Source organism: Callorhinus ursinus, unplaced genomic scaffold, assembly GCF_003265705.2.
Source record: "Callorhinus ursinus isolate GAN/ISIS: 27379988/994484 unplaced genomic scaffold, GSC_fseal_2.0 scaffold6, whole genome shotgun sequence".
Lineage (NCBI taxonomy): Eukaryota > Metazoa > Chordata > Mammalia > Carnivora > Otariidae > Callorhinus > Callorhinus ursinus.
Genome location: NW_027397068.1, coordinates 59,476,429 through 59,499,417, shown reverse-complemented (window position 1 = coordinate 59,499,417; position 22,989 = coordinate 59,476,429). Strand labels below are relative to the sequence as shown.

The 22,989-nt window shown below is 38.9% G+C and overlaps 1 protein-coding gene across 16 annotated transcripts in view; it reads right to left on the bottom strand.

Annotated features, from left to right (window-relative positions):
- UTRN (utrophin) overlaps nt 1–22,989 on the bottom strand; it is a 498,468-nt gene that overhangs the window by 314,998 nt on the left and 160,481 nt on the right. For all 16 annotated transcript variants that reach the window (XM_025866206.2, XM_025866193.2, XM_025866194.2 and 13 more), the window contains 8 exons: nt 15,217–15,330; nt 14,393–14,548; nt 10,220–10,390; nt 8,200–8,379; nt 3,909–4,043; nt 2,186–2,335; nt 759–920; nt 190–318 (listed from right to left, as the gene is read on the bottom strand). In XM_025866206.2, coding sequence (XP_025721991.1) covers nt 190–318; nt 759–920; nt 2,186–2,335; nt 3,909–4,043; nt 8,200–8,379; nt 10,220–10,390; nt 14,393–14,548; nt 15,217–15,330 — 1,197 coding nt within the window. The remainder of the gene's footprint in view (nt 1–189; nt 319–758; nt 921–2,185; nt 2,336–3,908; nt 4,044–8,199; nt 8,380–10,219; nt 10,391–14,392; nt 14,549–15,216; nt 15,331–22,989) is intronic.

Below are 22,989 nucleotides of genomic sequence, written 5' to 3'. Positions count from 1 at the left end.
AATCAGATTCAGTATTTTCCACCCATGTAACAATTTGTTTCTGCTGCTCTGCCCGGGATGCAATGCATCATTCCCATCCCACTGTTTATAGCATAAAGAAGACCAAAGACATCCAAGTCATTGGCTCTTCCTCATTTTTTTTACACCCAGCACATCAAAGAGTGAAATGGAGCTGCTCTCCCTCTTCACCTGTAGCAAGTCCATCTGACTTCCTCCTCTGGCATTCCTGCCTTCGGGGGAAGTTGGAGGCTGGGAGCGTGTGTTTCTTCTCAACTCCTCCAGAGTCAGCTCATGGGCTGAGATCTCTGCTTGGATTTTCTGCAACAAAGAGATCAGAAAGGGGAAAACGTCTTTTCTGTTAAAAGTTCCAGATAGTCACACAGTACATAAGAACATGTTGACCACTGTACAAGCTTTAATAAGTTTGACAATAATACAGCCCACCTGTGTTGCAGGACTCCCATGTGGGACACACAAACTAAGATCTTGGCGTTCATCATTTCTAGTGTTCACCACTTATTTATAAAAAAAGGAATTTTCCCAACTTCATAACTATAATTTTAAAATGGTGATCATTTGCCAGGGTCTCACAGAGAGACCAAAAGAACTCCAAAACCCATAAGCAGCCCCATAAGTAAGGTCAACCTTCCTCACTGACCCAGTTTGGAATGGCAAGAGGGGCTGGTTGTCTTGAGGGGGAGGAAGTGATTACATATGCTCTTTTTATGACTTGAAAGCCCTCCACTCCATGGCAGTACCTGAGCTTCCTGTGGAACTTGAAAGGCATCTATCCTATCAGTCAAGTACGTTGTAAGCTGCTTGTCCAGCTCCCCCAAGCTCTCCTGCAAGACTTGAAGCATGTGGTCAGTTTCCCGTAGGACCTGAAGTTGCTTTTCCAAAGCAATCTGCTTGCTCTCTGCCTACACAGGGGAAAAATTGAATCAGTTGCACAGCACCAATATAAAGAGCTGAATATAAGAAAACCCACATGTTCTGGTCACCAAGAGGGAAACAGACTTTAAAAGCACTAGCTCAAAACTTTGGCCTACATTACAAATAAATAATAATTAACAAGGATAACAGTGAAAAGACTCTTCTAGTGCCTTATTTATCTTACAGTGACTAATTTTTACTTCTTTCTATATACAATGACAAAATATAAAAATGCCCTTGAGGGTGTTATGCTAAGGGAAATGAGTCAGAGAAAAGGAAATAGCATATGATCTCACTTATACGTGGTATCTAAAACAAACAAAAAAAACAAGCACACAGAGATGAGAACAGATTGACAGTACGAAGAGAGTAGATCTTAAAAGTCCTCATCACTAGAAAAAAAAATTGTGACGATGTATGGTGAGGGATGTTAGCTAAACCTACTGCGGTGATCATTTCACAATGTATACAAATATCAAATCATTACATCATACACCTGAAAGTAATATAATGTTATATTTCAATTATACCTCAGTTAAAAAAAAAGTTTTCCCACATAACATATTAGAGACAATAAAAATGTCATCTATTACACATTTAGGACATTTACAGGAACCCGCAGTAAGCCTATCAATAACGATATAAAATATAACAAGAATGCCTATCAGTAGAGTGAACATATAAATCTCTTTTCTTTTTCCCCAAAGTCTCAAGTTCTACGGATTTACGTACATGTTGAACCACCATCTGCTGCACTTTTGGGGTAAATTTGATGCTCTTCACAACCTAAACACCAATCATTATTATTTAATGTGTTTAAAAGTATGTAACATCCATCCAACCCTCCTATAAAGGATAATCTCCTTTCTCTACTTACTGATATGAACATGCATATTTGATGCACTCTGAATAGGTATCTAGAGATTATGACATTTTATAAGAGCAACTTATGCCAAATTCAGTTGGTCCTAATATTTACTAGGATAATCTGAGTTCCTATTCTTATATATAGCTAAAATATCCTTAAAGGAAACTGAATAGTTCCTAAGTAGAAACAATCTCAAGGGTAGATTTTTTATTCATCAAAGTTCTGCTTGTCTTCTAAGTGTTAGGTCTACTCTTTCCCACCTAGGATTTCAATGTCCTCCACACCCCTATTCATGTTGGTTACCAACTCTTCCCCCTGGTAAAAGTTCTTGCAGTCAGCTCTATACCATGATACCTAGCAACACCTGGGTTCCCCAATTCTTACCAGGTGACTCAGGTCTTCGTATCGACTATTAAAAGCCTCCAGTTTTTCACTGATTATATCATCAAGAATCCCTCCATCAATCAGAGTCTGGCCAAGTTCTCGAATCTGGGTGCGATTATCTGCTGGATGTCGCAAAACAGATTCCAGAGACTAGACAGGGAGAGGAGAAAAAATATGCATTGACTGAGGCAAAATACATCAAGGATCCTAAAAATGTCCACTTTTTTAAACGAGTAATTCCATTCTCTAGAAATCTACCTAAAGAACAGGACCAGAAATGAGGTAGATGATTAATTTACAAAAATATCCATCATGGTATTAATAAATACCTAAAATTGAAAACTCAGTATGAATGATGATACATGTTACTAGACTTTCATAAAAATAATTTCAGTAATTATTAATTACGTAGGGAAACGTTCACGGAATGATGAAAATTTTAAAAGCAGAAAACAAGACTATACAAGCAAAATTATCTCCAACGGTTATTGACCATGTTACTAAAAATAGGTACCCATTTTTCTACAACATACACAGAATGCTAGGCACTGTTTTATATACACATAAATATACATAAATATACATAAATCTAATTAGCTGGATGGGCTAAATACTATTCCCATATTACAGATGGGAAAACTGAAGCTCACAGAGGTTAAATACAAAAACACACAGTAAAAAGTAGAGCTACAATTCCAACTTTAAGACTCTAAAGGCTTTTTTTATCCAGTACTATAATGTACTGCCTTCCAGTGTGGATAGAAAATAATAATAATAATTAGGAAGAAATACACCAAAATGTTTAAAAGTGCTTATCTTGCTTTTTACTTCTCTCCATTTTCCATATTTCTGGAAGGCACATGTTTTAATTCTTATATTAGGAAGATATGTTTTTAAAGGGAGCCTTTCATACTTTTTCTTCTTCTCTCAACCTCTCACCCTGTGATCTTACTTGAGAAGCGGTATCTTTCCTCCAGCAGAGCATCCGGCTCTTGGACTTCAGGTCCCACCTTGGACTCATTCCGGACCTTCAGTCCAGTCATCCACTCAGTTACCATCCTGTGTCCCTTCCATTTTAAAAGCAAAGGGACCCTCTTCCTCCTCTTTTATTTGAAGCAAATCTACTCTCTTCACATTTTAATCCATTGAAGAAAGAGTTTTTAAGTTATCACGTGCCACACCCTGTGCTGGTAACTTGGGAATGATGAAAAAGCAGGTACGTTTCTTGGCCTCGTGGAGCTCAAGCCTAGGCCTGGGGACAAGCTCCTAGGGCAGGATCCAAGCCTCAAATACTAACCACTCTAACCCGTCCCCAGCTCTTCACATGGGGGATGATGACAGAGCAAGAGCTACTGTAAACTCAGCAGTTGCCACTGTCTAATGAGCAAAAATAACTTTATGAAGAAACAAGAGAGCAATTACCCTAATAACAGAAGGCAGAGTTTTATCCGGTGAAAGGTAAAAATAAGCTGGAAAATCACTAGGGTGCTTTGCTAAAAGTACTCATGCCCAAAATGTGCTAATTATCAAACAGCTAACCCACCCCATGAGGCTGAGTTCGTGGGTCACCAATAATCTAAACACACAGGACTGTATAAATACGGCAGGCCATGGAAGTTATACTGAAAACCACCAAGAAAGCAAATGCATTTGTCAACAGAAAGCACCATGTTCCTCCTTGGAGTACGCATTTGGCCTCGCTGCCACAGAAAGAACTGCCCACCTCCAGGGCTTCATTGACAGCGTCTGCCTTCTGGGGCAGGGCCTCGGTACTCTTCATCCGCTCCTCCAAAGTGCTCAGCCAGCAGGTCTCAAGATCCAAATAGTGAAGCAGTTCGATCCAGCAAGACCATACTTCCTAACGTGAGCAAGAAAAAAGCTCTATTATAAAAGAAGTCATTTAAGAGGTGATGTAGCTCCAGTACAACACATTCTCTCTAACCAATAATAACAATTTCATTTAGATATGAGTATATTTGAAAATTTAGAAACTGATGAAGTTGGAATTGCAATAAGTGAAAAAATAAAATTCTTCAACAAATCATATGAGACCAGTTGGTGCGGGGGGCGGCGGTCGGGGGGTAAAGAGGAATGAATTGTCTCCCTCTGTGCACTAAAAAAAAATTCCAAAGATTTATTTAAATGCCAAAAATAAAACTATATAATTAGAAGAAACCAGGAGGGGAATATTATTAGTTGTTTTTTTTTTTTACACAGGAGGGTAAAAAGTACTCATAACTGCAACACTTTTTAACAAAATCATATAGAAAATTAGAATTCCCTGGGGTCTACCCTCTTCTAACTCAGAGCTCACTAATCTAACAATTTGCTGTATACTCTTTCAATTTTTTCCTAAATTCCTATGAATGTGTCTATATATGAAGAGAGTCACATTCAACCAAATGGAGTTATACTATACTCTCACTGGATTAGTCCCAATCACTTATTCCCCATTCCTATGGGAGTTTTGGGGGGAGAGGGATTAAGTTTATACTCCACTTTCCAGGAGCAAAGTTATGGGAGAAACTACCCCTTCCCATATAGGATGAGCCTATTTGATTGATAAATTTAGGAGAAAGAGTCTAGCAGGGAGCCTCCTGGGGTGACCCTCTTTCAGATCTATTGACCTAGAGAAGGCACATCCCAACACTCCACAGGAGGTGTGTTTAGCAGGTCAGGGGGCAGCAAATTTTTCTATAAAACGCCAGACAGTCTTTTAGGTTTCATAGGCCACATTCAGTCTCTGTCACAGATTCTTTTTTGTTTATTGTGTGTGTTTTGCTTTTTGAACCACTCTTTTAAAAACAGACAAACCATTTTTAGCTCACGAGCCATACAGACACAGGCCACAAGCCAGAGTTACTCCTTAGGCTATAATCTGCCAACCCCTGGCTAAGACTAAAAGAGAAAAGAGGTATCCAGTCCCCCAAATTTCTACAGAGAGCAGACCGAGATCGACTCGGTGGCCAGCAGAACCTTATCTCTGATGGGGGAAAAAAAAAAGGATGACTCCCAGAGAGTCATTCCCAAGAAACAAACCGGTTCCTAATCAAGCAAGAGTCTCACCTCTGGAGCAGAACACTGACTACACCACGTCCCTGGCCCGATACCAGAACTACTATTATTGGATTTCAGAGTCACCATTTCCAGTGACTGTTATTTACCTTCCATTCTGCCAACTTTTTCGAATGGAAGTGTCCACTGAGGCATCCCTACGCCCATCTCACCATGGATGTTGGGTATGGGGGGTGCAGATAACCTGTCTTTTTTGTCTCCAGGTCACCAGATCTAGAGGCACTGCTCCCACACACCTGCACCTGAAGAAACTGCTCCAATGAGCCCCATTATATCTGGACCTGATGCGCACATCACAAGACACTGGATTTCAAGCTTGATGCTGTACTGGATATGACTTTGGGAGTCCCTGGGAGAGCCTGAGTGCATTTTGCATGAGGGAACAATGGAACGAATTTACGGCCAGAGAGTGAACTATGGTGGACTGATAATAACCACACATTTTTTGCCACTACTCCCGTTAGGTGGCAAATTTGTTTTCTCCTCCCCCAGGATGTGGGCTGGCCTCGCAACCTGCTTAGAACAAAAGAATGCTAACAGAGGTGATGCTCTACCAAATTGCTGGCCTGGCCTCTAAGGGCACTGGCAACTTCTGCTTCCTCCCTTCTAAAAGCCAGCCACCCTGCTGCAGAGAACCACGTGGACAAAGACCGGCAGAGGAGAGGCCATCGCGAGTGCCCCTTGCTGAGCTCCCACAGGAATGCAGCCCCCTGAGTGCGCTCTCCCTACACCACATGGAGCAGAAGAGCAACTCTGCTGGGCCAGATCAGCCCACGGCATCATGAGAAATAATAAATGGCTGTTTTTGCAAGCCGCTATGCTTTGGTGAGGTTTGTTACATAGCAACTGATAACTGAAACATAAGTGTATATATTAAACATATAAAAACAGGGATGGGAAAAATATATAGCAACTCCAGGATAATGACTACTTCAAGAGAGGGGCTGAGAGAGATGGTAGGGGCTGGGAAAGGAGGAAACATAGCCTGTAATGCTAATTTGTTTTATTTTAAAAACAAGATCTGGAAAAATAAGGCAAAATGTTAAGTTATATCTGAAGAATATATATGTATATGGTTATACACTGGTTATATAGGTGTTATGATCTGTACTTTTCCATAAATTTGAAATATTTCATGATTTAAAAAAAATTAAGGGATCTAGAAACAATCAAGGTAATAAAGTTGGATCCTGCCAAAGAAAAACATTCTTACTCTAATTTAGGAATTTGGGCTATTTCTGCCTAAGATTCCTTAGTCATCTTGGACATAATTTCAGAGCATTTCAGTTTTTTAAACTTCTTTTTTCATCTTTTCATTTCCCCCTTTAAAGATACCAAGGCCTCATCTTTTCTCTCTTATCATTTTTTTTCCTGGCATTTTTCCTTCTCTTCTCTCAAAGTAATTCTGTCAAATTAATTCCAAAGTAATTCTCAAAGCAATTCCAAATTTTCAACATGCATACTTCATTCCTCATCCTCAAATTGCCACCTCTGGGTCATTAACACAACTTGAAGAAATGACACAGAATACGTGGTGGTCTTCTGTTAGGTTAGTATAACTTGGGGACTTTGTTCATTCTTTTAACATATTATGAGTTGCTATTTTGACTATAAATAAATAGGAAAACAAAAACATGGAGAAAACTACAGTAAAGTTCAAGTCCAAGATCATTCACTAGGATTCAAGATTAGGCATACATAATATTATATATTATGTTTACTAAATTTTAAATTCTCAATTGAGTAACCTCGGGTATTTTACATTAGACAACACAGTTGACCGTTCAACAACACAGGTTTGAACTGCGTGGATCCAGTTATACATGGATTTTTTTTACAACACAATAATATAAACATGTTTTCTTTTCCTTATGATTTTCTTAACACCTAACTTACATTATTATAAGAATACAGTACATGATACATATAACATGCAAAGTATGTGTTAATTGACCGTTGAGATCATCAATAAGGCTTCCGGTCAACAGTAGGCTGTTAGTAGTTAAGTTTTGGGAAAGTCAAAAGTTATAAACAGATTTTCAGCTGGGTGACATTAGGTGTGGTCAGTGCTCCTAACCACCCCCCTACCACATTGTTCAAGGATCAACTGTATGTTAACTTTAAGGAATGAAGTTTTGTTTGACCTACAGCTTTCTTATTAACCAGTTTGAATTATACATATTTATCTTAGCACAAAATAGATTCAGAACAAGCCAAGTACTGAATGAATTTAAATATTACAGCTGTGATTGTTTACCATTTTAGGATTTACCACAATACAATCATTTAATTTAGGTTGAACTGAATTTAAATTAAATTGTTTATAAATTGAAATTCTTCTTGAATCTTTTCAGTAAGATGCAACAAAAGTCACACTAATGTCAAAACAAACAAGCAAAAACATTTAAAAACAACAACAACAACAACAATAACAACAACTCAGAGCAGCATCATCTACATCTTCAACCAATGGCCAGGGGGGAAAATGGTCCAGCAAAACACCAGCACACTGCAAGTTCTTCTTTCTATCAGGTGACTCTAACTTCAGACACCAGTCATAATAAAAAACCTCAATTCACCTCTGTGTACTAACCAGGCAAAACAAAGCAAAGGAGAGGCTCACATTACATTGTTCTAGAATTTTAGAATTGGAACAGACCCTACAGATCACCTGAAACATGAAAACCTTGATTTCACATATAAAAAAATTCTGAAAATATGAAACCGCTTTCCCAAGAACCTGCTACTAACTGAAGGCAGATTTCGGGTTTCCTATTTTTTTAATCCCAGTTTCATTCTACCAACTTGTTATCCAAGAACGACTCTTCCTTTATGATCGCATACTGGAAAAGAAAATTCGAGTTTTTTCCAAGATATGGAAATGGCCGGTACTTTACACAGTTTGATCTCAGAAATATGTCACTGATAAAATAACATACCTCTAGCGTGTGGCATTTTCCTCGAATTCGGTTACACAGAAGTTGGTAATTCTCCAGCACAACATTCAGCTCAGATGTCAATTCCTGGCCACCAGAGGGCGCCTTTGCAGCCAGTAACATGATGTTGTCCTTGAGAATCTTCACTCTCACCTCCTTCTGCAACACGTCCTCTTTCGCCCTCTAGTCCAAGAAGGGATGAACTTGAAAACTGTCTCCCGTTCTCAGTAACCAATTTATTTCTTTTTCAAAAAGATAACTAAACCAAAATTAAAATGCTGACATGATTCTAACTACCTACTTGGAACGTTTATTTAGGGAATCACCACAGAGAGTACTTTTGAACTAAGAACGAACACTAACCGTAACACAGACGTTTCATAACAAGCAATGTGAACACCTAAGTCACCCTCAGTTACTGACGTGGAGTATTTTCAAAGTCTGGGCCCATGATAAGAATCTAAGTGAGGCATTTTAATTAAACACTGTAAGTCCGAGCATATTAAACTGTAATAAATAAATTTTCACCAGAGTAGAGGTATCATTTAAAAATAATTTAAACATACCTTTTTTTCTCCTGGAACACAGGTGTATCTATGCTTCCGATAATTAATAGCATTTCGAAGTTGAGGAAGTTATACTAAGAAGTCTAACCTAGAAAGAGCTTCTTTCCTGACTTTCCCTCCATGCTGGGGATGAAGACTCATTTTTAGAAAAATCAACCCAAGACAGCTTTTCACTTTCCCTTTTAGCTTCCTCTACTGCTTAATGGTTTTAAATTTCTCTCGGTTGTTAAAGTAATTAAGTACAGTGGTTTTTAAAATCATAACGGTTGTCTGGAAGAATAAAAACAAATAGAATGTTGCCCAATCAAGGGTTTTAAACTTATTTCTCTAAGCTCTCATCCCTACTGATTTTAAGAAACCACAAAACTACAATGCCAATAATATAAAGGAAGAGAATAAATTAAATACGATGGTTCTTAACATGGCAGGCCACCTTTAAAATACCTTATACTGAGTATTTTAAAAGTTCTCAAAAAACCTACACTAAAAAAGATGCTTCAGTGAAAACACCACATACAAGTACAGTAAGAGTCCCTTACTGTATTTACTTTGATTCACATTCAATAATGCATTGATGAAATATAATCCCTTTTTAAACAGATATACAGAGATTTTTGCTTTAGTTATACTTTTAGGCAAGTTAAATTTGGCATAAAACAGTTAATGTGTGGCTTAATCTTATTTTTTTTTTTAAATAGCCTTTAAGACACTATTTCCTTCGGTGTGAACACTGAAGGACACTTGAAGCAATGTTAGAAATTTGGGAATGATGCCGAATTCTTTTACTATACAAAAAAAGAAAGCATTCAAGACTATTGACACAGGAATATAAGTTTACAGGAAATATATCCTGTGGACCCAAATGATATTAAATCCCTTGACAATGTTCCTACTGCAACTCTTACCTGCTCTAACAAAATTTTGTTATGCATGTGTTTCCCATGAATTCACTGGAAGAATACCTTTGATAAAATGAAGATAAATCGCAACCGAATTGGGAAGTCGCCCTTGTTCCTGACAAAAGACGATTATTCTTTAAAACTTCTGGAAATGGATAGTGTTGATGGTTGCACAACACTGTGAACATAATTGATAAAACTAAATTTTTGAGTCATTCTCTAGGGCTCCCTGAGGTTCTAATGGAAGAGACAGTCTTAGGGGCCTTCATGGACTCAACTCATGGGCCAAATGGAACACGTGGAGTCTCAGCTTCCTTTTTCTACTAAAATCATAGCAGCTATCCTTCCATATTTTTTTTCCAATTTGAAATCCAACTATGCAAGATTATATGTACATATCATGCTTTACAGATGATTGATAGATAGATAGATAGATAGATAGATAGATAGATAGATAGATAGATAGATTCATTCGCCCATTCATTCATTCATTCATTCATTCATATTTAAGGGAGAAGGGGAACTATAAAGCCTATTGGACACTGGCCCCAGACTCACCTTCATTTCTTCTACTGCACTCTCTAGTTCTTCCGGTGACTTGTACTCAAAATCCCTCTCCAGGTACTCTTCTTCTGCCTGGGTCATCCATTCCTGCATCTCTGACAAATCTTTCTTCAGGTTCACTGCTTTTTCCTGACTTTCAGACAACCTATTTTTTTGAATAGCAATCTGGAAAGGAAAAGCCATTCACCCAGATAAACAAATGCTAAAACACTAAATGTCAGGTTCTAGTTTCTAATATCTAAGCACAGAGTGAGAACCTTCCACAAAGAGTCTTGTTTTAACATTCAGATAAAGTCCTTCATACATTTTGTGCTGATGTTGAGGAATACAAGCAACAACGAAAACAATCACTATAACTGGGGTGCTACACCACATTTTGGATATTAATCCAATATAGAAATACCTATTATAATTCTAAAAATGCAAAACTTTTGACAGAGTAACCCCAAATGAAGGAATCTAGCCTACAACCATAAAAACATGTACTTTAAGGAAATTTACTGCAGCACTGTTTATTATGGAAAAAAAAAAAAAACCCTGGAAGCAACCAGAATGTCCATTTTCTCCCATAAAGCACTACTGTACAAAATTCTGGTTTTGATAATCTCCTATACTTGTATCCTGCACACAGACACAAAAAAGTTACATCAGAAAATAGGTTTTATCTGAATCTCATTCAATAACTTAGTTAAATATTTCAGATAATCAAATACTTGACACAAAAATATGTTCAACCACAAACGGACTTCCGTAGATAGCATCCCACTGAGATCACCCAGCGCTCACTTCCTCCCACTCAGAGTAGTGGTCATGGCGCCAGGGGCTTGCTTGGCCACAAAGCTGATCGTGACCAGAAGCCAGCGCAGGAATAGGACGGCTCTCTTGAGAGCAAGAGAGACTCCTTAGAGGCTTTCCTGTACCCACTCTCCAAACAGGATCACAGACATAAACATAGAAGGGGGCCAAACAGGAGCTCTGATTTCCCTGCCCCGCATGGTGCTCCAGAAGCAAGCAGTCTATGCAGCCCTGGTGCCCAAGTCCTGCTGATCAGCACTTTAAGTGGGGTGGCTGTTTTTTAAAAAATACAGATATATATATATATAAATACAGATTCCTTGGGTTCTGCTTCCAGAAAACTCTCCTTACTAGTTTCTGGACACTAGTCAATTATATAATTCTCATAGATCCAGAGAGAAATAAAAACACTGTAATGAACTTAAAAAAAAAAGCTCAAAACTATAATTAATTTTCCTGAGATTATATACTTTCTATTTTTTGGCATTAAAATGTTCCTCGTTTCATGATACCGTGGCTATAACAGATGAAATAGATTGTTTTTATTTGTTGATTGACTTTAAATGTCCATCCTTCCTTAGCAAAATAGAAATTTGGCAACGTTATATTTGTCCAAAACTTCTTCAACCTTTATACTACTCAGTGAAACACAAGAGTCTGGAATGGCTTTAGATAATGATTCACACAACACATGGTTGCCTCCTTGATAAGGACACTTAAAAACTTCCCATATGTTTACTCTCATACGATGAATCAATGATAATTCATAATTATTTCTATGTTGTCCTATCTATATGTATGTATATATGTAGATAGATACATAGACCTAAATAACTATGTCTGTCTGTATCTATCTATCACTTTCTTTGCTCCTTGCTGGCACTTCCAAACCATTTTCCGTATTTACTTTCTCCCAAATCTCAACAGATTCAAGCACAAACCATCAGATTATAGCACACTTAGAGAAATCTGAATTTGGCCAGAATAGACGATATTAAAAACTTATTTTCTTAAGTGTGGCAATGGTATTGTGGTTTTGTAGAACACTGTCTTTATTTATGACAGAAGTATTTAGTATTTAATATCCATGCTAAAGTGTTTAGGGATGAAGTGTCATGATAGTTTCAAATCCCTGTCAAAAGTACATTTTTATGAGGAATTCTTAATCTCAGGAAACAAACTGAGTGTTGCTGGAGTGGTGGGGGGTAGGAGGGATGGGGTGGCTGGGTGATAGACATTGGGGAGGGTATGTGCTATGGTGAGCGCTGTGAATTGTGCAAGACTGTTGAATCACAGACCTGTACCTCTGAAGCAAATAATACATTATATGTTTAAAAAAAAGAAGAAGAAGATAGCAGGAGGGGAAGAATGAACAGGGGGAAATCGGAGGGGGAGACGAACCATGAGAGACGATGGACTCTGAAAAACAAACTGAGGGTCCTAGAGGGGAGGGGGTGGGGGGACGGGTTAGCCTGGTGATGGGTATTAAAGAGGGCACGTTCTGCGTGGAGCACTGGGTGTTATGCACAAACAATGAATCATGGAACACTACATCAAAAACTAATGATGTAATGTATGGTGATTAACATTAAAAAAGTACATTTTTAGGGGAAAAAAGTGTGTGTGGAGAGTGAAGGAGAGAGAGAAAGCAAATGTGGTAGAACATTACAACTGGCAAATTAAGGAATGGGTAGGTGGCTACTCCTCTACCTTTATTTCAAACTTCCTTTAAGTTTGAACATATTCAAAATACAGAATTTACGGGAAAACAATACAAAATATTCCAAGGATGCAAATATCAGTTTTTCCTACATAAACATTAACCAAAAACCTTGCATGAAGAGATGTGTACCACGTAAGGGCTGTCTGCGGAACAGTCCTATATTTCACACCTTCTCCTCCCATTTTTCACCCTTCCTCACTCACATCAGCTTTGTGTAACCTCATTGGCGAAGCAAAAGCAATCAGAAGAGAACAGTTACACTGCAGTCCTACTGTACCCTGGGTTGCCTTCCTTCAACCACCATGGAGAAAGTATCCAACAACAATTCTTTCACGGAGAGAGCGGACCCCAACCCTCTCACATATGACAGACTTCACTCCAGGAACTGTTTTCTCTCAAACTCTTCCGCCTCATTATTTTCTCCCGCTTAGTGAGGTCCGTCTTTTTGGCATGGAAATATCCTGTAACATCTTTTATTTCTAAAAATTACAAAAACACCTCTTTGGAACCCCAGGCCTCCGCACCCACCCCATTTCTCTGCCCCTTTAAATAGAGAAATTCCTCAAAGTTGGTTATACTTGTTGTCCCAACTGCTCACTTCCCATTCTCTCCTCAACCTTCTCCAACGTGACTCTCTTCCCTGCCATGCCACCAGACTCTTTCCTCAAGGTCATTTAAAGCCTCCATTTGTCAGATCTAAAGCCTGACTTTCAGTTCTCCTTGGCCTCAGCAATCCTCAGGACGGGGCACCGTGGAAAGCTTTCTCCATCTGGCCCTCGGGCCTCACAGCCTCCTGGCATGTTTCTCCGCCAGCTGACCCTAACTTCGCAGCATCTTTGGACTCACCCTTTCCTCTTTCCGGCAGTAAGTGCTGAAGAGCTCCATCTGCATGCCTCATAAGCTCACACTTAACCCTTCCAGAATGGAAATCATTGTTTCACCTGCTCTCACAAAAGCTTCTTGTTTCTTGAGTCTCCACCATTTCAGCAAATAGCACCACAATTCACACAAAGTGGAAGCTCTGCCCAAACCCTCAGTTGTCCTTGACCATTCCCTTTTTGAGATTACACGTCCAATCCATTACTAGACTCCTATCTCTATTTTCAAAATATAGTCCAAACCTAACAGTCCTCATGACCTCCACCACTATCTCTCTAGTCTGAAGGGCCAAGACAGCAATAACCTCTTAAATAATCTCTGTTTTCATTCTGGCTTTCCCACAGCCAAGTACCCACATGGTAATGTCACTTCCTTGCTCAAAACCCTCTGCTCTCTGTGTGGAGTCATCCTTGAAATAAAATTTTCAAATTTTGTTTCAAAGGCCATATACAATTCATCTCACCTACATTCTGACTTCAGATCTTACCCACCCGCTAACTCCTCTCTTCATTCTATTCCAGCTACACTACCTTTCTAGTTCTTTGTTGAACACACCAAGCTCATTCCCACCAAGGAGCCAAACTGGACAGTTAGTACCCTCCCTTCATTAAAAGAAAAATCCATTTTTTTGCCCCAACCTGCTACCCATGCTATAGTTATTCTAGACCACTGTTTTTCAGACTGGATGGGCTATAAAATCAATTCAGACACTGAAAAAAAGGAACGGTCTGCCTCTTAAAAGTCACAGACAGCAAAGCTGAAAAACTTACCTCCTTGCTAAGTTTCTCCAATTGGGTTTGGTAGTCCACTAGTTTTGTCTGCATCCAGGTTTTGATTCCAGCAACTGGACAGCTTCGAAGGTTAGCCTCTATTTCTTTCATGTCTTTCAGAGATGATTCCACTGTTTCTATTTCATTAACAAAGGCCTGAACACAGAAACAAACGCATGTTGAGTTCATTCCTATATAAGTGGGTGCCACAATTATAATTTGTCTCTGCTTGCATCCCTGAAAATATTATAAAAACAGACTGCTTGGGAGTCAGGACTTTTAACTACTTAAGAAATATTGTGCCTTGAGAAATTCATTTCACCTGGGTGCTTCATATAGCCATCTGCCAAATTAGATTGGAAATATTTGACTCTCGGCAGGGAATAGTACTCTCAATTAATTTAGAAAAGCCTAATGATTTCACCGAATATAAACTGCATGCAGTCTTACTGGCAAATTTCACTTGTTAGGTATGTTTTTCTTTAAACCTCACCATGTGGCATAATAAAAGCAATATACAATTGGTAATTATGACCCTAAAATTATCACTGGAACATAAAATAGCAAAGCTCCTAATTAATAAAAATTGCTCTTGTTCTCTCTATGCAAAATTCTGTAACCCTGGCCAAAAATGAAAATATGAATAACCATTCTTTTAATGACGATAAAGTAAAAAAAAAAAAAAAAAAAGGTTTATGGTGAAAGATATTTTATCTCGGTTTATTGTCATGTCATATTTGTGCAATTTTAATAACAGCAAATAACAAAGAAGCAGAGGGAAATGTTATTTATTACAGCAGAGGCCCTAAGTCAGCAGAACTCACAGAGCACTGGTCCAGCTGACTTTGTAGCCCTTCCGCGTCTCCTTGGACCACCTGCTCTTTCATTAAGAAGTCTTTCACACCATCCATCCACTTCTCAATGACTTTCAAATCCGCCTAAATCAAACACAATAACAGAGGAGGAAATTACTCAGTGACACTCAACCTAGTGAATCTCAAGATCTATCGCTACTGGAAGAAAGGCAACCTTTCACAACTTTGATAGCATCCTTTTCATTTATTCTGTTTCTTTTTGTTAAATCTTCCAAATCTGAAAATCATGATTTTCTTGATGATTGACTAAAACCCTCAAGAGATGACAGGTTTGGTGATCATTCTAAAAATTTCAAAACACTCTCCAGTAACCAAGCTACTTTGCTTAAACGTGAGCAATATCAATGATTAAAAATTCAAATTATAGGAAAAATGCTTTGCTAGATGTAATCAGCTAAAAAAAAAAACTTTTGTTCTCGTGTAATTTAGAACAAATTTTCTCCAAAAGTTAGCTACTCAAAGCAGGAATAAATTAATGGCATACAGGAGGGGATACAATAGATTGTTCTTAGTTCCGCTGTCCAACACCTTGTTACCTAAGAACCCAGGACAGTCCGCTGCTCAGCTTCATCCTTTTACCCAATATTTACTAGGCACTAGGCACCCACTGCAATCCTTACTGTGTATGGTGCTTCAGGTCAAAAACAACTGAGAAAGAAAACATTTTGCAGAGAGAAGGAGAGACAGTAACATTGGAACTGGGCCGTTAATACAATGAGGTAGGTCCAACTTGATCTCCAGTATCAGAGCAAAGTAATGGTCATTTCTTCCCCAGGCCTCCCATTCTGAAGTCACTGGTCAGTTTCACTTGTTAGTTTCCCTGATATGGAGCTGAATTTGTTCCCTTATATCCTGTCGATTCTTTGCTTCTCGTTCAACCCTAAGAATGGAGGTACATTTACAATCCTGCTCAAGATTTAAAAGCAGCCACTGTGTCCTCCCTTAGTCTCCTAGTGGCTAAGCATTCCAAATTCCTTCTGGGATGTCTCTAGGACATGAGATCCAGGTATGGCACTCACCACACCCATCAACATTCTCAGGAAAGTATGCCAATTTTTTTTTTGATGTCCTTATAACATGCCACCCAGAACTAACTATTCTCCTTATAATGCTGGAATGAATGGTAACGATAGAACCCACCATTTCACATATGGCTCTTACATTCATAAAATGCCATCTAAAATCATTTAAGTTTTATTCTTCTTATTGTAGGTTGTTTTTTGTTTCTTTCTTCCATTTGTTTGTTTATAGATATATTAGTCACAACAGTATTTATGGTGAGCCAGAATTCCAAAATTCCCGCAACTACCTCAAAATTACATTTCCCTTACTTCATATTGCTTTAGTGACCTCTGGAATAAATTCAAGACTTCATATTTATAAATATTAAATCTTCCCTTGTTATGCTAACAATAGTAGTTACCAATGTAATAATGAGAAGCCAGCAAAACGATCTGAATTTTTAGTTTCCCCACTTTTGTACCAGCTATTTCTCCTGGCTTTCTCTTCTCTGCATATCTGACAGTGGGATGTCCTTTCTCTATAGGAATTTTTTTGCTGTTGGGTTTTCAGTTTTTTTTCTGGTGAAAAACAGGACCAATGACAGTGCCTTCCTGAGCATTTCCCCATGAGGACTTATGCCATTCATTAATCAACACAGTTTTAGCTTAGTTTTCAAAATATGGGAATCTACGTTAACACTAGCACCTAACTAGCTTACCACCTCCTTCTTATAAGGTTGGAAGAGATTTCTCAAATACTTTACCGATGAAATCAAGAGTTGCCAAATATGAGTTTGGGAGCCATTATTTGAACCAAATGAGCATATATGAAATGGAAGATTATGAATCTGTATATCTAACAATCTAATATCCCTCCTCCAAAAAATAAATAAAGGAAAGCAGTAGTTAAAGGAAACAAGTCTTGGCAAGGCTTCTTAGTGGTGTCTATGATGATTCCTAGCGACCACCACATTCTTTCCTAAACGCATACAAGATCTCTGGTTTGTCATTTATCTATAGCTCTGCCAGGAACATCAAGCTTACTTCAGGTCTTTAACTTCTAGAAAATAATGTTTCCCCCAAATTAGGACATTCACCCAACTCTATTTTTCTGGTAATTTCTCACAAGATGCATAATGTGGTCTTGAGAACAAGAGTAAAATGCCCACATTACTTGGGATGTAGATGTAGGCATTGTAGGATCTGGGGTAGTTTTCCTATCTAACTCCTAATTGAGGCACGAATGCTCCCTCCATAATGACCATCTGACACTGTCCAATTTACAAGGCCCTTCTCTGATGAAAATGGGGAGCAAAAAGCACTTGTTTGGCCTTTCAGCCTCTCTTATTGACCCTGGGCACCCTGCACATGCTTCCAAACACAGCTTCAAAAACCCTTTCAGTCACGTTGTGAGCTTCCCTCAAGCATCCTTTCCCTCTGTTCTTTAGCCTGTCTGTCACTATTCTCACAAGCTCATGCACTCTTCCTCCTATGTATTATTTTAATTGGTGACATATCTCTTCTGTATTTGCTCCGTGACCTAAGATCTACGTGGTAAGACATGCCCAGGGCAGGGGGAGGTGGGATGCAGAAAGATAAAAGTGCAAAAAGTACAAATGCACCTATCTCTAGAAATCAGGGGGGACTTTTTTTGACTGCCCATTTGACTTGCCACTTCCTGCACTGTTAATCTCCATTCTAAACTTTTTAAGAATTCAAAACACCATTACAGCTGTATAACTGGGCAATTCATTACCTCCAATTTTTGAATTAAAAGACGGATGGTCTTCTGGCCAAGGATTATTGAAATTTAGAGGGAAGCATTACACTGCATGGAGGTTTTCATCACAACCAGCCTTGACTGAAGCAAGCAGCCTCAGCAATCTGTCATTGGCATGTGAGAAATCAACCGCCTTCCTTCCTCCCTCTCCCAGATACACACAGACCTGTGTGAGCACACACGATTCACACACCTGTTCCTCTCTCTCTTACACTTCAACAAGAGAAACGGAAAAAAAGAAGAAGAAAGCAATAGACACACACAAGCCATGAAAACTAGCTGATCATCCCAAGAGTAACAAAAGGAACAGGTGGGAATCTGACAATCTGTTTTCACTACTAAGAATCCTTCACGTAATCCTGGCCACACTGAATTCTAAGAGAAGCAGTGTGACCCATGAAAAGAAAGACAAAAAGTGTGAATACCAAGGTCAGCACCTAATCAGCCACAAGGTCCTGAGAAACTAATTTCTTTTCTTTGAGCCTCAGCAGATCATCTGTAAAACAGGAATAATAACAACTAGCTCACCTGGTTGTTCTGAAAAACAGAGGTAATGCTTGGACAAGGCCTGGTACAGAGCAGGCATGCAGTAAATGCTAGCTACTATTACTAAGATCTACAAAACCAAGTGCTTTAGGACCAAGATTAACCCATAAAGAGGTACCACTTCCAAGTTCAGAAATGAGCAGCCAGGGAGGGTACATGCTGTCATGAGTCAGCTTAATGCTTTTAACTGTTGCCAGGATTAATCCTTGTCCTATGCTATTGGTGTTCAAAAGGAACTGAAAGAGCTACTATATCTTCTGAAGTCAGCTCAGCAGAAGGAAGCCCAGTAAATGAGGGAAGGCCCAAACTTTAGAAATGCCTGGTGGCAGCAGATTCTCACGGCATTCCCCTACTCCCCCCATGGCTACACCGTATGGGAAGGGTTAAGATGTTAGTAAGACCAATACTGGCCACCGTTTGTGTGCAGGCAAGTGTGGGAGACAGAGAGCTCTGCTCCGCCCTCCAATACCTCCTCTTTCCCCAGAAAGAAAATACTGTCTCAATCCACCTGTGGCAGGTGTTTCCTGTGCCTTAAAAGAAAAATACCCAAATTCTGATCATTAAGTCAAACACACAAGAAAGAAATTCCGAAGTACAAGAGCTCATATGAAAAGTATTTCTCTGCCCATTAAAAAAAAAAAAATCACTCATGATTTTTTATCTCATGATTTTCTAATGTACAATGAGTATTTAATTTTTTCTCCACTTCCATCCACTTGCAGAATAAATACACACATGTACGTTACATATATTACTATATATAATGTATGTTCTGAATATTATATATATATTAGGATTGGGTAATTTCTAATGTTCTCTCTTCTTTAGGGGACCTCAGCTCTTTTGAAGCAATATAAAACATTTAAAAATACTTGTAAACTTCTACAATAAATATCTATCATTAATTCACATGCACAAAATAAATTGTAAGTACTAACCTCGGGCAACCATGTCTCATTCTCACTTATACTCACAAATTCTGAAACAAATATAAAGTGACTAATATGGTATTTTGAAAACCAAAGTATCAAATATTCCAGTTTGGAAGAGCCAAAATTCTACACTGACCATCAGTGCTCAAAAGCACTGATTTGGGCAACACCTGCTGCTGGATCATGGAAAAGGAATGCAAGGTCATTGAAACAAGTCCTCTAACCCTAACACACCCCGTCTCCCAGCCTGGCCCCTGAGCTAGGGGTGGGGGAAATATGAAGCTTGGTAACTCTGGATTTAAGACAGTAAGATTCCAAAGTACACAACTACCTCCCAAGATTTTGTTGACAGCTAAATTCTTGGCATTTTATTTTGTCCCTTCCCCATCTGGTGGAATGTCCACAGCTTTTTAAGCAATTTCTAATCCAAGGCACAGGCAAGAAAAAGGATGAAACCAGAATTAAAACAGTAATTTAAGGCAATGGGGTTTCTATTTTGTATGGTTTTATAATATTTGTGAACCTCAAATGCACTCTTTAAAAAGTGTTCCTTCATTTAATAGGGAAGACCAGCAAGGACATTCCTACAACATTTATTATCTAAAACTAAGAAGACTTCTTAAATCTAAGGTTTAGAATGCACCTTTAGTAAAGTAAAATGCATTCAAAATGAGAAAGGAAAGAAAAAAAACCTTATGAGATCATCAATCATATGTTACCTAGAAAGAGTTAAATCAGCCATGTTGCAGATTACTCTTACTAGGTATTTACCACAGCATTTTTACTGTGAAATTCTTTCCAGAGTCACTTCAAAGCTCGGTTCTGCATGTCTCAGAGCTCCGGCATATCCCCTTCCAAACTCTGGGTCAGAGCACATCGACTGATCAGCAATTGAAGGAAGGGGTGTGACTATACAGAGTCCTTCCATTTATGATGAGCAGGCATTTAGACTGTATAGCTCCAACCTCAGTAGAGAAATGTGACTGGGTAAGATGCCTGTAGTCACCTACAAAGCAATGACATTCCCATCCATTTACTTGCTGTTTCCCACACAGGGCTCCTGTCATCAACAAGCTCAGTCCTTGAGGGAGGAGAGACACAGGTCTAGCCTTAATAAAAGCTGGCCTGAGATGAGGGTTTGTGAAGGTGTAAACAGTGCATAGTAGAATCCAGAGGAGGGAATAATTAGCTGTGGGCATGGTGGTGAGCAAGACTGAGCACTGCTTGCAGAACAAGCTTCTTCTTAAAGGATGAACTCAGACGAGGAAGGTGTGAATTCCTAGCAAGTAAGTGGCATTTCCGGAGAAAGGCAATTGTCCAATGTGGTCTTCAGGATCTACTACACTGTTTCCTCACCAGACTCAGTTCACGAAGGAGGGTCTGCTTGGGGCAGGGGGTGGGGGGGGGTGCAGGAGGGGCTTCGGGGCAAGGAAGGGGCAGAAGCTAGGAGACGATTGTGAGTGCCCTCTGTATCACCATGGTAAAGACAACCCGATCCTTTCCAGAAGTAGCACTCTGGCACCACTAGGGAAGAGGAATTTGGGAGGGAAGAGATTGGAAGCGGGAGCCAGCTTTAAAGGCCAATGGGATTGCCAGGGCAAGGGACTCTCTGGGAGTCTGAACACAGCAGAGGGAGGTTGCAGGAGTGTCTGAAGATGCAGGAGCAGTGATAAATATAAGACAGAGTTTTGTGTGGGCCTCGGGAATGGTTTCACAATTCTGCAGTTATACCACACTGCAGAAGATTTTGAAGAGGGGAAAAGAAACAATAAACAATACAAAATACCTGTAGCCCCTGAATGCAAAGATAACATTACTGGTGATAAGAGATATATAACCAGCCTCCTAGAAGTTTATAATATGTAATCCCCATAATTCATAAGAAAACCAAGTAAAATCAATAATGAAAAAATGAATGTTCATGTATTTTTAAATGTTTTGCTGCCCGAAAGAAGTGGGAGGATTTACTGTGAAGTGGTTTTTAAAGTACCAATTAACATTTTAATTCTTAAGTACAGGAACTGAGGTCATTACTTTGGCATGGAATGAATAAAAAAAGAATTTAAGAACGTATATGAGCATGACACTGAATAAGAATACTCAGGCTAAACTTGCTACCTGTACAGAGAAACCAGCCATGCAGACAAAGGAAATGTAGGCAGATGAAAAAAAAACACTATTTGCCAACAAGTAACAGAAAATTAAAATTTGCACACAAACAAATAACAAGTATGGTTATGGTATTTTACAAATACCGTAGGGTCGTAGGAAAAAAGTAAGCACATAGCTATGAAAAGCTTTTGAAGTTTAAATGTGCTGTACCAATGAAAGGCACCATCATTATTTTTGGTAGTGGGATTCACACTCCAAGCTCATGCATTGTGTACTATTTAAATGTCCCTCATGGAGCTCCAACATCACTTGTTTCAATTAGGGTGAACAAAAAAATGATTAGAATGAGTAACATTCATGAGCTTTTCTTTTTCACTTGGAATATGTTAACCTCCAGCAAGGACGCTTTTTCTTTCTAGTGATTCAAAAATCTATACATCACCCAATGCTCATCACAAGTGCACTCTTTAATCCCAATCCCCCCCACCCCCTGCCCCTGTGGTAGCCATCAGTTTGTGCTCTATAATTGGTTTGCCTCTCTCTTTTTCCCTTTGCTCAGTTTTTTTCTTAAATTCCACATATGAGTGAAATCATATGGTATTCGTCTTTCTCTGACTTATTTTGCTTAGCATTATACTCCCTAGCTCCATCCATGTCATTGCAAATGGCAAATTTCATTCTTTTTATGGCTGTGTGTGTGTACATCACATCTCTAGCCATTTATCAGTCGATGGACACTTGGGCTGCTTCCATATCTTATCTATTATAAATAATGCTGCTATAAACATAAGGGTGCATGTATCTCTTTGAATTAGTATTTTTGTATTCTTTGGTTAAACACCCAATAATGCAACTGCTGGATCATGGAGTAGTTCTATTTTTAACTTTTTGAGGAACCTCCATTGTGTGTTCCACAGTGGCTGCACCAGTTTGCATTCCCACCAATAGGGCACAAGTGTTCCTTTTTCTCTACATCCTCTCCAATACCTGTTGTTTCCTGTCATGGAGTTTAACCATTCGAACAGGTGTGCGGTGATATCTCATTGTAGTTTTGATTTGCATTTCCCTGATGGTAAGTGATGTTGAGCATCTTTTCACATGTCTTTTGGCCATCTGCATGTCTTCTTTGGAGAATGTCTGTTCATGTCTTCTGCCCACTTCTAATGGGATTATTCATTTTTGGGGTGTTGCGTTTTATAAGTTCTTTATGTATTTTGTATACTAACCCTTCATCAGATATGTCATTTGCAAATATCTTTTCCCATTCCATGGGTTGCCTTTTAGTTTTGTTGATTGTTTCCTTCACTGTGCAAAAAAAGCTTTTTATTTTGATGTGGTCCCAATAATTTAT